At 46.4% G+C, this 13,821-nt stretch overlaps 1 protein-coding gene across 1 annotated transcript; it reads right to left on the reverse strand.

The window, feature by feature from the left end:
* Positions 1 to 2: 2 nt before the first annotated feature.
* PPP1R26 (protein phosphatase 1 regulatory subunit 26) lies at positions 3 to 13,153 on the reverse strand. The gene is made up of 3 exons (XM_064469030.1): positions 12,990 to 13,153; positions 5,783 to 9,883; positions 3 to 746 (listed from the first exon to the last, which is right to left on the reverse strand). Exons 2-3 carry the CDS (start codon positions 9,820 to 9,822, stop codon positions 698 to 700), a joined length of 4,089 nt encoding a protein of 1,362 aa, XP_064325100.1. The 5' UTR covers positions 9,823 to 9,883; positions 12,990 to 13,153; the 3' UTR covers positions 3 to 697.
* Between the last annotated feature and the right edge of the window lie 668 nt (positions 13,154 to 13,821).

The raw sequence follows: 13,821 nt of genomic DNA on the forward strand, positions 1-13,821 counted from the left end.
GAGTTACACAGCTGGTGAAACCACATCATTTAGACAGTAACTGCACTAAAAGGAACACCTTTGCATGTCTGGCTTAAAACATGGTCTTGAAGAGAAACTAGTCTGCCTGTTACGGATGAGAAAGGGCCCTACCTTACAGGTATAGCATACTGATAGTCTGCATTAAAAATGAGCATAGTGCTATTCTAGCTGTTCACTAAAAAAAAATTAGTGTAATTCTATGTCCAAGTACCACTGCAAATTATATTCTTCTGTTAGAAATATTCCCTATTTGTGTCATTTTTATATAGTCTTATCAACTGCGCAGGAAGCAGGACGACAACAGATTTGAACACACTTGCACGGTAGAGGTGTTCAGTTTATAATATCACTAAGCAAAAACCTGAAGTTCACAGCTGAACAGTGTCAGGCCTGTACCTGCGCTTTCTTTAACCACTCAAACGCCAGCGTAGCCACATGCTCCTGGACCCACCAGCAGGATTTCGGCCACGCCGGCCAAACAATCCCAGTGTTCGCTCCAAGGCATTTGGTTATCTCAAACAGAACAGCCGGCTAAACTCACCTTTGCTAAAACCACACCAATACGCTGGAACAAATAAATAGACTAAGCAGTAACGGGCCTGAAAAGTTAACCTTTAAAATATTCAACATACAAAAATAAATGAGCAACCCTCTGTCATTCACTGCTACTCTTCTATTAGACTCTAGACAATACCTTGAGCTTCTCATAACTTCCCTTTCTTCCCCTGAAATGAAAAATAACATAAAGCACTGTATTAATACAAACAGTTGTGACAATTTTACATATATTCTTATCCACAGATTTTTCTGCAGGCGGAATAATTTAGGGATAAGACTGCTTCTTAAAAATATAAAATTAGTGGCTTTTGTCACATATTTTCCACCTGTTTTTATACTTGATCTAAAAACACCCACTAATTTTCTTCCTTGCCTTAATTTCTTCCCTTTTTGTTTTATTCCTGAACCAAACCCAGTTCCTTTGACCGGTTTTGCATGCAGCATACCTCCCATTACCCTCACACAGACTGTACCCCGAGATACTTCGGGGTAGGGTTATCCAATTCACGTCCACTGAGGTCCAGGGAGAAGGGAGCAACACGCAAGCTTTGGTTGCAGCCAGCCCCAGGAGACACGCCTCTACACGATTTGCTCAAGACTACAGAGGCCCGCAGTTCCTCCCCATCTCTTCTGCACACTCTGTTTCTCTGAAATGTCCCGTGTCCTCGTTTCAGGTTACTTAGGTCAAAGGAATCTTTTCCTCGGGCTTAATTTCCCACATTTCCCTATTTTAGCAGGCTTATGCAATACTGACCTGTCTATTCAGGTGCTGGGAGACCCAATATGCTTTTTTTTAATTTTTAAGAAATACCCGTACAAATTCAAAGTGTCACATTTTACTGCAGAGAATCTACCCGAAACACTTTCTAATCTGTATTTGGAAAGCAAGATTTTCACATTTGCAGACAAAATTATCAAAGGCTGCACCAAGACAAACCAAGTCAAACAGCAGTTCTTAAAGGTTTGAAAAATTAAAAGCATATACATTAATAAAAGAAATGGCGGCAGAGATGGTGCGTCCCTTCCTTGTATAAAAAGCAGCTGCACAGCAGAACACGTGTTCCTAAAATAGCAGCAAAGAACTGTTTATAAAAAATTAAGGTAGTCCTTGTGGTCTGCTGAGGATCCTTGAGGATTGCCCTTCCTGAAGCACAGATAAATAGTCACTGTGATAAAAATAAAACATTATACTTATTTTCAAAGTCCCGAGCGAGCGCTGATTTATCTGAGAATTCTGGTATTACAGTCAGGATGCTCTAACTTACCAGTGGCCATAATAAAATATACTGAGTACTTTAATAACTTAATGTCCAAATTAGAAAGTTTTGTGCTCCGAAAAAAAATAATATCATTGTGCATTTTTTAAAAATATAAACCACCACTTATGAAAGAAAAACGTAACTTCTTTACATGCTCGAGTAAACCTGAGTTCATGGTTCCATGAATGCATCTACTGCAGTAAAGGATCAAATTAATGCTTCAGGTGGGATGAAATAATGGAGAAAGGAGCTGCTTCCAGGCACTCACCAGAGCTATCACTGGCGTGCTGAAAAGGGCCAGGGGGGACGTACGGTCTGTGCCTACTCTACGGTTGGCTGCCTGTTATGATCAGTATCAATAGGAAGAAAAAAATGCTTTTGGTACCACATCTATCAAGATTCAGCCTCAAGAGATTTGTACTGCAGTTCCAAACGTGGTACCACACGCGTGGGACTCTTGTTCATGAATTCATTCTCACTCAGTATAATCTTTCTACTCCTCAGCTGTTCAACCTTTCATCTGTAACATGTAAGAGTGATTTCTCACTGCTCCAAGACACCAGACTTCTCTTTTTTGAACGAGTGATGAGAACTGTACCCAGCATGGTGACACTGCCAGCGGAGCCATGGCACACCCCTGATGGCTGCAGCACCAATCCCAGAGCTGTCCGCTGACCCACGTCCCCTGTGGGTGCTCGCTCCTCCTTGGCAAGTCAGCAATGCTCATGGGACAAAGTCTGGAAAAATCACTTGCCGAGGTCAAAGATGACTGGGAGGACTTGGAGGTAGAAAGCAATACCCATAGCATTTGGTACAGAAACACCAAGGGTGACAGGATGGTTTTAGTATAAACAGCAGTCTTCCTTCCCTCCCTCCCACCCTGGAGACTAGCTCAGAGTCTCCCCGCCTTCTGGAACCTCAGTGCTGGCTGTCGCAACGTTACCCGTGAGCAAGAAACCCTGTTTATCCCACCTCCGCGCCACCAAGGGCTCCTCGACTCACTACCGCCAGTTTTGACAGTGGGGCAGCGGGGACCACGTGCTAATCCTGGATGCTGCAGGAGCTGTCCTACAGAGGATGCCATTTAGAGGTACACCGTGTGCGTTCCGACTGAATGACAGATGTCACCTGCTGAGCTCTGCCTCAAAAGCAAGGCTCCCCTTTCGCTAACCCTTGTGCTACTAACAGAGAGGGGCAAGCACAAGGAAAGACTCCACTTCTTGACCACAGACACCAGGAAAGAAAACTGCTATTAGGGTTTTGCTAAAACTGCAAACACCCTTCTCACCTCCCAGAATACATGCAACTTTTTTTGCCTATGCGTTTTGTAGCTTCTCCTTTATTTTTTGTTATTAAGAACAATGTTCCCTTAAATGGACGCATCTTTAAAGGTCTGGATTCTGTTTCAGTCACAAGGAAACCACGTGCTATTCTCACACAGGGGATTATGGTCTCTGAAAGCGGGTGGCTGAAGACAATAGGAGGCAAGAAGCAAGTGCAGCAGATGAGACGAGATGCTGTTCCCAGCTTCGGCTAACGCAAACACTGTGACCGCCTTGGAGGGTGACATCCTTTACTCACAAACATGACGGCCACAAGCTAATTACCTCTTCCGACTACAGTCAGGAGAGGGGAAAAAAAAAGGTAACACAAAAATACCACTCACTGAGGACAATGACACAAATCATAGCAGCACTCTGGTTTCACGGTCCATGGTCAGAACCCCATTTATTAAACATTATAAACTTATCAATGTACACCATTTCCTATATACAAATCAAGTTTATCAATTTTAAAAAAGTGCTGTTTGAAATTAGGTTTTATTTAAAGCACAAGGTAATCGGAATTGCATCTTAACTGAAAGTGAATCAGTTCACAAGTAGTATTGAGAACACAGACACATCGACAGGGGCACGAGACACCTTTTAAGTCTTAATGTGGATTTACTGAAAACTTTGAGGAGAAACATTCAGCTTATTTTATACAAACAGTACATAGTGCTTTCACCATCTCTATTAAAATTAAGTATACAGTTTAATCCTTTTAAAGCAAGGTACTCTGAAAACTTCTATTTTAAAATACCAGCTTATTTACCTATTCCAAACAAAAGGCCCAAATCCTGCAACTGACTCAAGGCAGACAAAAATATCTGCCTTTGTAGACAGACTGCAGGCACATGAGCTAAGTAAAAACCACTTTTCCAAGGTATCCTACCACAAAAATGAGATGATCTAGCATACGGATCTCTAAAACAAACCAACCGACCCAAGGACTATAAAAAGGTGGCTGGACAGTAAGAAATGCCAAGTGACCACTATAAACATGTTTAAAATGTAACTGCACGACAGTATAAACACACAAAGGATGTTGTTCATTTCTCTACATGCCACAGTTACTTGTTCTACTCTATGCTACACTGTAGTTTTGCCAATATTCTGCAAATGCGATCATACCAGGGAATACTACGCGATACCGGATCTGTTCTTGACGGCTTTTGCTCCATTTTGCCACATTAAAGCCAGCCTCCAGGAAGACTGCTGAAGTGACTGAGAAACAAACTGATACCGAGTGGTAGTTTGGCTGAGAGAAGTTCTGTAGAAGACTAGATAAAGAGAATATCGGATCAATTCACAGGGACAAGATGTAAGAACAAACTACTCGAAGGACTTCACTGCACACAAATGAAAAGGAAAGAACCAGCCGACAGCTTAAATTCACACCTTTTGGATTTTTTTCAGTGAAACCAGTGCAGGGGCACTTTTTTGTGATACAAACTCGCTACTTCAACCCCATTTAAAGTTAGTACAAATAAAAAGATAGTTGTGAAAAATCACTTTATTCCGGCTGCTGGAAATGGAGGCAGAGAAAGCACTACCAGTATGAAAGAACAGTGCTGAAAATATCCTTGGCGTTTACATTAGGGACTTCCTACAGCAAATCTAGCTTTGTTCTATTGCACAAAAATTGTAAATGAAAATAAAAGTTCACAGAAATGTAACATTTTAGAAACCACTTTTGAAAAGGGAAAGTAAGGGCACTCAATTCAGGAAAGTTCTTTCAGGAAACCAAAAGCCATCTCTGGGTAACTGCAGGGCATCAAATGTAGACTTGAGAATAATGAGTTGTTTCAGCCTCGCAGGCTCAACAGTAGGTAAATCCAGAGAAACCACGTTGTCTGAACAGACACGCTCCTTCGCTTTTCCTCAAACTCCAGTTGTGCTTTGCATCATCTGCGAGCGGGAGGTTTCCGATATTCAACAGGTACTTTCAGCAGCTGCTGAGATCGCTTTACGCGGGGCGTGCAGACGGACCGATCCGCTTTATCTACCTGAATTCCCACGTCTGTCTCCAAGATGGGTCTCCACACCTACAGCTGTGCCGACTTCGCTGGAGTTCTGCTTAGCAAACTTGCCTGACAGTCCTCGGGGTGGGAGAACTGAGACCTCAGTGTAAAACCACTACACAGGATTGTCCTAAGGCAGCTCGAATACGAGCAGATGTCAGATAATCTGTTTCAAAAGCACAGCGTTGCTATTTCCTAGCGTTGTGTTTTCCTAGGATCACTTAACAGATTGCCAAATATATTCTGCGCGCAAACAGGTTTCCTTCTGATATATGATTAGAGGCCTCAATTTAAAGCATGATTAGCCAGCATCCTCTTATCTACAGTCACTACAGCACCCTGTAGTAATGCAAGCCCTAAAAATCATTATAAAAAATATTTCCTTAGAGTACTTTAATAATTTACAAAATCTACAAAAACTATCTAAGTTTATCCATGATATCCCTGTTAAATAAAAGCATTTTTCACATTAGTGTGTATATGATATACAGATATCAGCATCTCCCACTGTCTCTCCTTTCATGTCTCAAGTTTTATCAAGGTAATTACAACGATAGTTATTTTCTAAAAAGACTGTTACTGTAAAAAGAAGTGTACTTACAGATTTGAAACCTTTTTTTTCAAGAGGGAATCTGGGCAGTCCCCTGCAGGTAGGTCAGTATATTTTGCACAGGTTTTGTCTAAAACTTCCTGCCCTTGGTCCACTTCACAAGCAGTTTCCCTATTCCGCAGGACAGGTACTTTTCCTTCCAAATTGGAGCTGGATACCTGAATTTCTTCCTGCCTGTCACTGTCCTGGCAAATAACTTTTTCTTTCTTAATGCACATCTGCGTACTGTTATTTGTACATGCTCCTCCACTAGGTTTATCCGCTGCCACATTTAGTTCCTGCAGTGGGCAACCTAAACCTGGATCTGGCGTCTTGTCCTGCTGGTTATCTTCTCCCTTACTGCACGCATGCACACTCTGCTGAGATGTGTCTCTGCTAACTTTATCTGCTTTTACCACTGCCGTACTGTGTTCAGGGTGTGGAGGATCTACATTTGAATTCGTGCAGCTGCCTTTGTGGATATCTCCTTCCTCAGTCCACATCTGTGTGCTCTCAGCTTTGGATGCCTCCCTGCAAACCTTATCTGCTTTTACTGCTGCCACACTCCGCTCCTGCAAGGGGAGGCTCGAGCATGAATCCGACAGGTCTCCTGAAGCATTAGCCTTTCTGCAGCCCTCTGCTTCCTCTTTGATATACAAAGGAGCAGCCTCCAGTCTTTCACAGGTTTCTACTACGTGGGGACTTGACACTTCCACAGCGAGCTTCTGAGAACTGGATTCTTTTATTGCTGTCGTACTCTCCCCACTAAATTCACCTTCTGGCAAGGGGGCTCCTCTTCCCTGGTTAAGTACGTCTGTACCCCGGGAAGCTGCCTCCATTCCTAACGCACTGCTCTGGGCGAGCAAACGCTCTGCTTTCTGCCTTTTGTTCAGAAGCATGGATTTCTTCCTGTCCCGAGCATATTTTAGACCTGCAATAAATTTACTCGAAATTTTTAGGTGAAACGTGTTTTTTCTTTTAGATCTAGACTTCGCATTAATGACTTTTTGTACTTTACAACCTTCATTTTTGCTGCTTTTAGGTGGAAGCATTTTCTGCATGGGCACTGTATTAGGGACATCCTTTCTACCCGTTGTGTTTCCAGGTAACTCACCACCAGCAACACCTTTAACCCCCACCAATCCTTGCTTAGCTTTTGGCTGACCAGTAGCATGAAGATTAACATTCTCTGCAGAGGAAGCAGATTTCCCACTGCCGTGTAACATTGCACTTTTCCCTTCTGTTCTCTGAGAGTTCTTCAACTCATCAGTTTGCTGAGATACCTCAGCCTTTTTACTCTGACCCAGCATGAGGTCAATCTCACTTTCAACCGGCTGTTGCTTTGCTTTTCCTTTATTAGCAGTTTGTTTGGTCACTCTCAATAGGTCCAGAGTTGCATCGTCTTTCTGTATCTCTGAACTGCTTGCAGAGTCTTTAGCCTTTTCTGCCAAAAACTTCCTAATTTCTTGTTCAATGCTGTCATCGCTGTCCACTGAACTGCTGTCATCAGCATCTGACGCAGCTGTGAAAGTACATTTTTTATTTTTAGCTACCTGCAGGTTATTCTGGTTTGAAACTGGTTTAGGTTTATATCCTTTTTTAAGCTGTAAGTTAAACTCTAAGCTCTTCATGCTTTCTGGTTTTTCATTGGTAAGCTTGGCATTTATGTTGTCTGGAGGATTTCTGATTGCATTCTCTTTCACAGACTTCCTAGATTTTGAGAGGCAGCTTTTCAGTAGCATGGGATTTTTACATTTCCACTCGTTTTGTTGGAGGCTACTAAATTCATCTAGCAGCTGAGCTTCTGTCTCGCTAAATCTGACTCTCTTCTTGCACTGAGATTTCTGGTCCTTGGACTTCTTCTTTAATTTTCTTTTAGACCGTAAAAGGTCCTTGATAGCACTATCAAGGTCCTCATCACTATCGAGAGAGCTGCTGTCATCATCTGAACCATCCCGCTCTTGAGTTTGGATGGTATTTTTCATAAACTTTCTTGTGCTACTCTGAACCTGCATGAAGGGGTTTACAGAGTCCAAGGCCACGTATCTGCCAACAGATCTGGATAATTCAGAAGATGTCAGCTGCTGCTGCCTAGTCTCTTTGCTACTGAGCCTTTGAGCATCACAAAGTTCTGCGGGGCTGCTCAGGGCACACCCTTCTTGGAGCACGGGGAATTTTGAATAGCTACCTGGCTGAAAAAGTCCTGTCTCCAGCTGTTCAGGTGGTTTTGATGCACCTTGTTTTGCTATTCTGCCTTCCCTTTTAAGCCTCCTTTTACGACTCAGCGATAGCTTCAGTGTTTTGGGAAGAGAAGTCTCTAGGGTACCGGTGAGGCTGTTTTGATCAGAAGGCAAAGGCATCTGGATTGAGTGTGACAGGCTGGGAGGCTTTGATCCAAGGCTTTCTGACTGTGCTTTCAGAGCCAAAAAAGCCCTGATTTCTTGCTCTATACTATCATCGCTGTCCACAAGGCTGCTGTCACTTTCACAACGAGAGGATGAGAGAAGCTGGGGAGAAAAGAAGGAGTCTGGAGCGAGTGATTTGCCGTCGCTTCCCATTTGGGATGGCATGATTGTTTTGGAAATATCAAGGATAGCTTCCGCACACATCAGTTCTGCAGAAGTGTCTGCTCTGCAAGAGGCCTGCAACGTGAGCTCACAAGCAGCAATCTTGTTTTCTGGAGGTGCAAAATGTCTGGCTTTTTTCACTGGTTTAAACAGCTCGTTAAATTCATTGCTGGTGCTTTCTAATTCTGGTGACTTTGAATTAATTTCTTTTCTCTTGTTGCTTATAGGGCTTTTATGGATTTCTGGTGAGGCACTTTTTGTTGAGCTAATCGTCAGGCTTGCAGAAATATCCGCCATACCCTTCGTATCAAATTGCTCCCTCTGCAAAGGGACACAGTCTGTTGCATGACCTGCCTCTTTCCTGATTTTCTCCAGCTGATAAAGCTGAATGGCTTCTTCAATGCCATCATCGCTACTTGAGTCAGATGCATGCACGGTCTCGTTGATAAGCACTCCCCCTGTCTCCCAGTAATTAGCTCCACTTTCTTCATTTTGCTCTGCTAACCAGGGCTGGCTGGCAGTGGCCATTTCTAGATACGCTTGATTCACTTGGCTGAAATCACCAGGCTGTTCTTGGATTTTGGACTGCAAACACTTGGACTGTGTGCTGGTTTTTTGTAGCTTGGGATGGTGTCTCAAGAGGAGCGCATTACAACCTTGCTTTATAGCACCACAGTTTGTTTTGTTAGTTGTTTCTTTGTTGCATTTGAGGACAGATCTCACATGGGAATCTTTTTTATCCTCCCCGATTACGCACTTACTAATTTCTTGCTGCTTCTTCTCGTTCAAGAACTGCACTATTTCAGCTTGTATGCTCTGTTCAAAAGAGTCATCGCTACTGATGCTCTGAGGGGAAGCAGGCTGTAGCCTTTTACCAATTCCAAGATGGTCAGACAGGTACTCTTCAGAGAGCATCTCAGCTTTAAATTTCACAGGGAGAAGGTTACTAGCCATTTTGTTCTGGGAGAATTCTCTCTTAAACCTTTTGTCTCTGCTTATGTTCTCAGAACACTCTGCATTCCTCTGCAAGGACTGGTCACTTTTGCTTTTTGCTTTCAAGTACTCTTGAATGGCTTCCTCTATACCTCGGTCAACAGAATCGTCGCTATCAGAATCGAGCAAGAGAGTCCCAAACCCCACGCTCTCTTCCACTTCAGCGTCGTCTGAATCAGCAGGGCAACCGCACTTGGTATATTGCGGACGCTTCCGCAGCAGCGTGGTGCTAGATGTGACTCTGTTACTAGTGCCCTTTTCTCCCTTTTGTTTCTTCTGCATAATACAATCATACTCATTGTTCATACCCAGGGGAGACTCTTGACTTTGCAGGTTGTTTATGATCATCTGAACTTTTGCACTTACAGAGGTTCTTGTCACGTCCCCTTCAGATTCAGAGAAGCAAACAGGATATCTACAATTCCTTGCTGGTCCAAAGGACTCCCATTTTGTCTGAAGAGCTACCAAAGGAGAAGCATTCATAAGGAACATTCTAGCAGACAACGGCAAAGTCCACAACGGAACAGTTCTTCAGACTGGTCTCTCTTCCATCCTACAATAAAGAAAGAGAAAAAATATTTTATATTATGTACCTACCCTCCAAAAGTTCCATGTAATAATACTGGTGACATAAATTGTAAATTACTAACACTCAGACTTACTGTGCTAGATAATCACAAGAGCGACTCCTCAACATCACTTTAACGGGTAAATCAGTCACTACTACCATTAAGGGTAAGACAGAGCACTCATTTGTGGTTTTCAGCATTTTCTGGCACAGCCATAATCCAATCTGGGTAATTACTGTCACTTCCGAAACTCTTCCTGCACTCTCTTTTGTGCACGCTCCTAAATAACCACATATTGTCAAGACTCACAAAGAATCACTCTGATGGTGCTTCAGTGCACAGGCATGCGTGATCCCCTTCTGCACTAACATTGGCTTCATATTTTCACAGTTAACTTTGTGGCAAGAGGGAAAGAACAATTTTAAGGGAATCTTTCATAAAGAAGTAGAATTGGTGGGAGTGGAGAACCCTGCAAAATATTCTGCTCCCCGTGTTTCCTTTGGCATAACTGCCCTTTTTAAAGAACTCCCGCCATGCATAGCTCAGCTTTTCAGTTTTACAACAAAACCAACGTTGGCTATGTCCACATGGTGTATAACAGGCAGATGTGAAGCAAGCGTGCCCACGACCTCAGATGGTGGAAGGCAAACCAACTCATATTCAAAGAGCAGAGTAACTGCGTTAGCATGATGCCTGAACTCACACCCTAGCCCAAGACAGATTTTACTAGTTCTGGCTTGGCATTAAGCACACACAACTGAGGGACTTGGGGCAGCTCAAAGAGAAGGAAGCTTATTTCTTCCTGAAACATACTATGCAGCAATAACACTGAGACATCAATCATTCTGGCCTCGCTGCAGGGTAAAAGCTCTTGGCAAACACACATCTTTAGGAGTTTGCAAAGGCAGGATGAAGGTGGTGAACTATTCTTTGTATTATAGTTGAAACCCCAAACACAGTGAAGCCCTGATTCACTGAAAAGGGAACAAAGCCACCCAGAAAATGCCAGATAGCACGCCAAAGAGTGCACAACTTCCACGTGGTCCCATGAGGGCCGAAGGTTTCACCTGCAGGACCATTTGGTGGGATCAAACCAGTACCTGGCTGACACAAGGCATACAGCAACCCCAATAAAAAGCTACCGCAGCAGAGCGGTTCTTCAAGCCCAGTTCACAGTCTCCCACGCAAACCCTCGGCTGCGGCGTGGCACCGGACTCTACCGACCTACAGAGACGTGCTTCTGCCTCCGAATCCTCTCTGACCTTGCCCTTGCCAATTACTCACTACTTCTGGTTTCAAATTAATCAGCGGCAATAAATATTTTAAAGAATTAATGACTCTAAACTCTTTAAAACTTGTAAGTATATTCATTTGCTACTGAGAATAAGATAAGAGACAACCAGGGAAGAAAATTCTTTATTGCTTTTAAAAAGCGCCCAGTGCTCCAATGAAGACCATTATATTTAACATGACAAATGCTTTTGTCAAAATTATTCTGGGACCTGTGCTCAGGGAGCAGTTTTATTGCCACCTTGTTAGCAGACTAGAATATTCTTGATATCTTACTGACCAAGGCAGAGTCACCCTGACATGACGTCTGCAGAGTGGTTAGCTCTGGACAGACCATTAATAATGCTTTTGCTGCTTCTTTTGCTAGTTCTCTGCCGCAGAACATCTTAGCAGAATACATTTTAACTCAAGCTCTGGACGTCCATTTCCGATTTTCTTTTCCTCAGTCGTAATTACTTTCAAAATATTGTTCCTGCAGAATTAAAGTTTTAAGCGTAGCAATCAAGAACATCCCTCTTGGGGTGGAACCTGGAGCCACCCAGCACAGGCTGTTTTAACGTCCACCTTTTAGTCAAAGGAAGACAGTTTAGACTGACTTCTGCTCTACGCGCGCCAATAAAGCACAGTGCTCCCGACGGCTCATGCATTCGGTCATGAACTAACGAGGGACGCATCCCACCACAGCCCGCCATGACACGGGTCACAACCCAAGCTGTCAGAAAACACGCAAACCAACACACAATTTCTAAAGCAGCCTACAACACACTCGCTAGGGCAAACATAAATTAAAAATATTTTTCCTTGTAATAAGCAGCTAAGGATCAAAAAGGAAGAATTAGAATACCTAATTATCTTGAAGAAATGCAATTAACACACTTAGGCTCCCAGCTTCACTAAAAAAAAAGCCCCAACTTATTTCCTATTAACCTATTTCCACAGTTTCCAGGAAAGGGGCAGCTGCCTTCATCGCCCTGTGCCGGGATCGCAGTCGCACTGCAAGAATTACATGGGACTGGGATGAACGTGTCCGTCCCAGCCCCGCTTCGGGCCAGGGCACCCACCCAGGGCTGCGGGCTTTTAGGGACACCCACGGAGGGCATGAGGGGACACCCACGGACACCTGGAAGCTGTCTGAGAGGGGACGTGAGGGAACATGAGCCAGGGGACACCCACAGGGGGCGCGAGGGGACACGGGGGGACACCCACAGGGGAGCATCCATAGGGTCTGCGGGAGGGGACGCGATGAGACACTCGCTGGGGGGCACCCGCAGGGGCTGTGCGAGGGGACAACCTACCCAGGGGCACAGAGGGTGTGAGGGGGTACAAAGGGACACCCACCTGGGGGGCACCCCCAAAAATGGGCTGTGAGGGAACACCCATCCTGGGGGGCAGCCACAGAGGGGCTGTGTGAGGAGACATGAGGTAACACCCACAGAGGGACTGTGAGGGGACACCCGAATGGGACACCCTCAGAGGGGCTGCGTGAGGAGACATACGAGGGGACACCCTCAGAGGGGCTGTGCAGGGGGACATACGAGGGGACACCAACAGAGGGGCTGTGCGAGGGGACACACGAGGGGACACCCACCCGGGGGGCCGCCCGGAGGCGGCATACACAGGGCCACCGCCGCGGGGCGCCCCGCCCGCCGCCCGCGGCCAGCCGGGCCCTGCCCGCGCCGCCATGGCTCCCCCTTCCCGCCTTCCGCCGCCCTCAGCCGGCCGCGCCGGGCCCGGACCTGGGCCTCGGCCTCAGCCTCGGCGGGTCCCGCCGCGCCGCCCCGCCCGCCCCCCGGCGCTCACCTGCCGCCGCCGCCGGGGGAGGCCGAGAGGGGCTGGGGGGAAGGTGGTGGTGGTGGCGGCGGCGCCCAGCCCGGGCTCCCCGCTCCGCCGCCGCTCCGCCGGGCTCCACCGCTCCGCTCCGCCGCTGCCCGCCGCGCTGGTGCAGGGGCGGGCGGCGCTTCCTTCCCTGCCCCCGGGGAGCGGGAGGCATGCGCCGCAGGGCTCCGCCGGGGAGGCGGGGGCGACCGCCCGGCCCTCGGCGGCCGCCGGCTCTGCCCGAGGGAGCGGCGGGGCGGGTGGGGGGGCGCCGGGCCGGGCCGGGCGGCCCCGCCGCCGCCGGGGCACAAAGGCAGGCGCGGCCGCCCCGGGGGCCGGCGCGGAGCGAGGCTGGAGCCCCCGGAACGATGGACAGCGGAAGGTCCGCCGGGGAGGAGGGCGAGTCCCCGCCGGCCCTGCGGAGCTGGGGCCTTTGGCAGACTCGGGGCAAGATTGGGGCCCCAAACCCCGATCTTGCGAAGGCTGACCAGCTCTGTCCCGGCAGGGACTTTGAAAACACACGAACCGAGCTTTTGCACCATTTACTTTTGAGACAAGAGCTGTGTAGGATGCACAGGAGGAGAGTAATTCCTCACGCTCCCTTTGGGGTGCGATGGGGGCTGCCAAAGGTGGGGAAAACTCAAAACATCTGGAAAATGCACCAGTGACTGTCCAAACCCTAAGTCTGGGGGATGCAAAACTAGGACCAGGGTTAAGAGAGCTGAGAACTGGTTTTTTTTCAGAAGCTGAAGTGGTTGGTGCTTTGGCTCCTGGTGTTACTGGGGCATTGTTGCTTTCATGTAAAGAAACAGCAAAG

The sequence above is a fragment of the Phalacrocorax carbo genome, chromosome 18 (assembly GCF_963921805.1).
Source record: "Phalacrocorax carbo chromosome 18, bPhaCar2.1, whole genome shotgun sequence".
Taxonomy (NCBI): domain Eukaryota; kingdom Metazoa; phylum Chordata; class Aves; order Suliformes; family Phalacrocoracidae; genus Phalacrocorax; species Phalacrocorax carbo.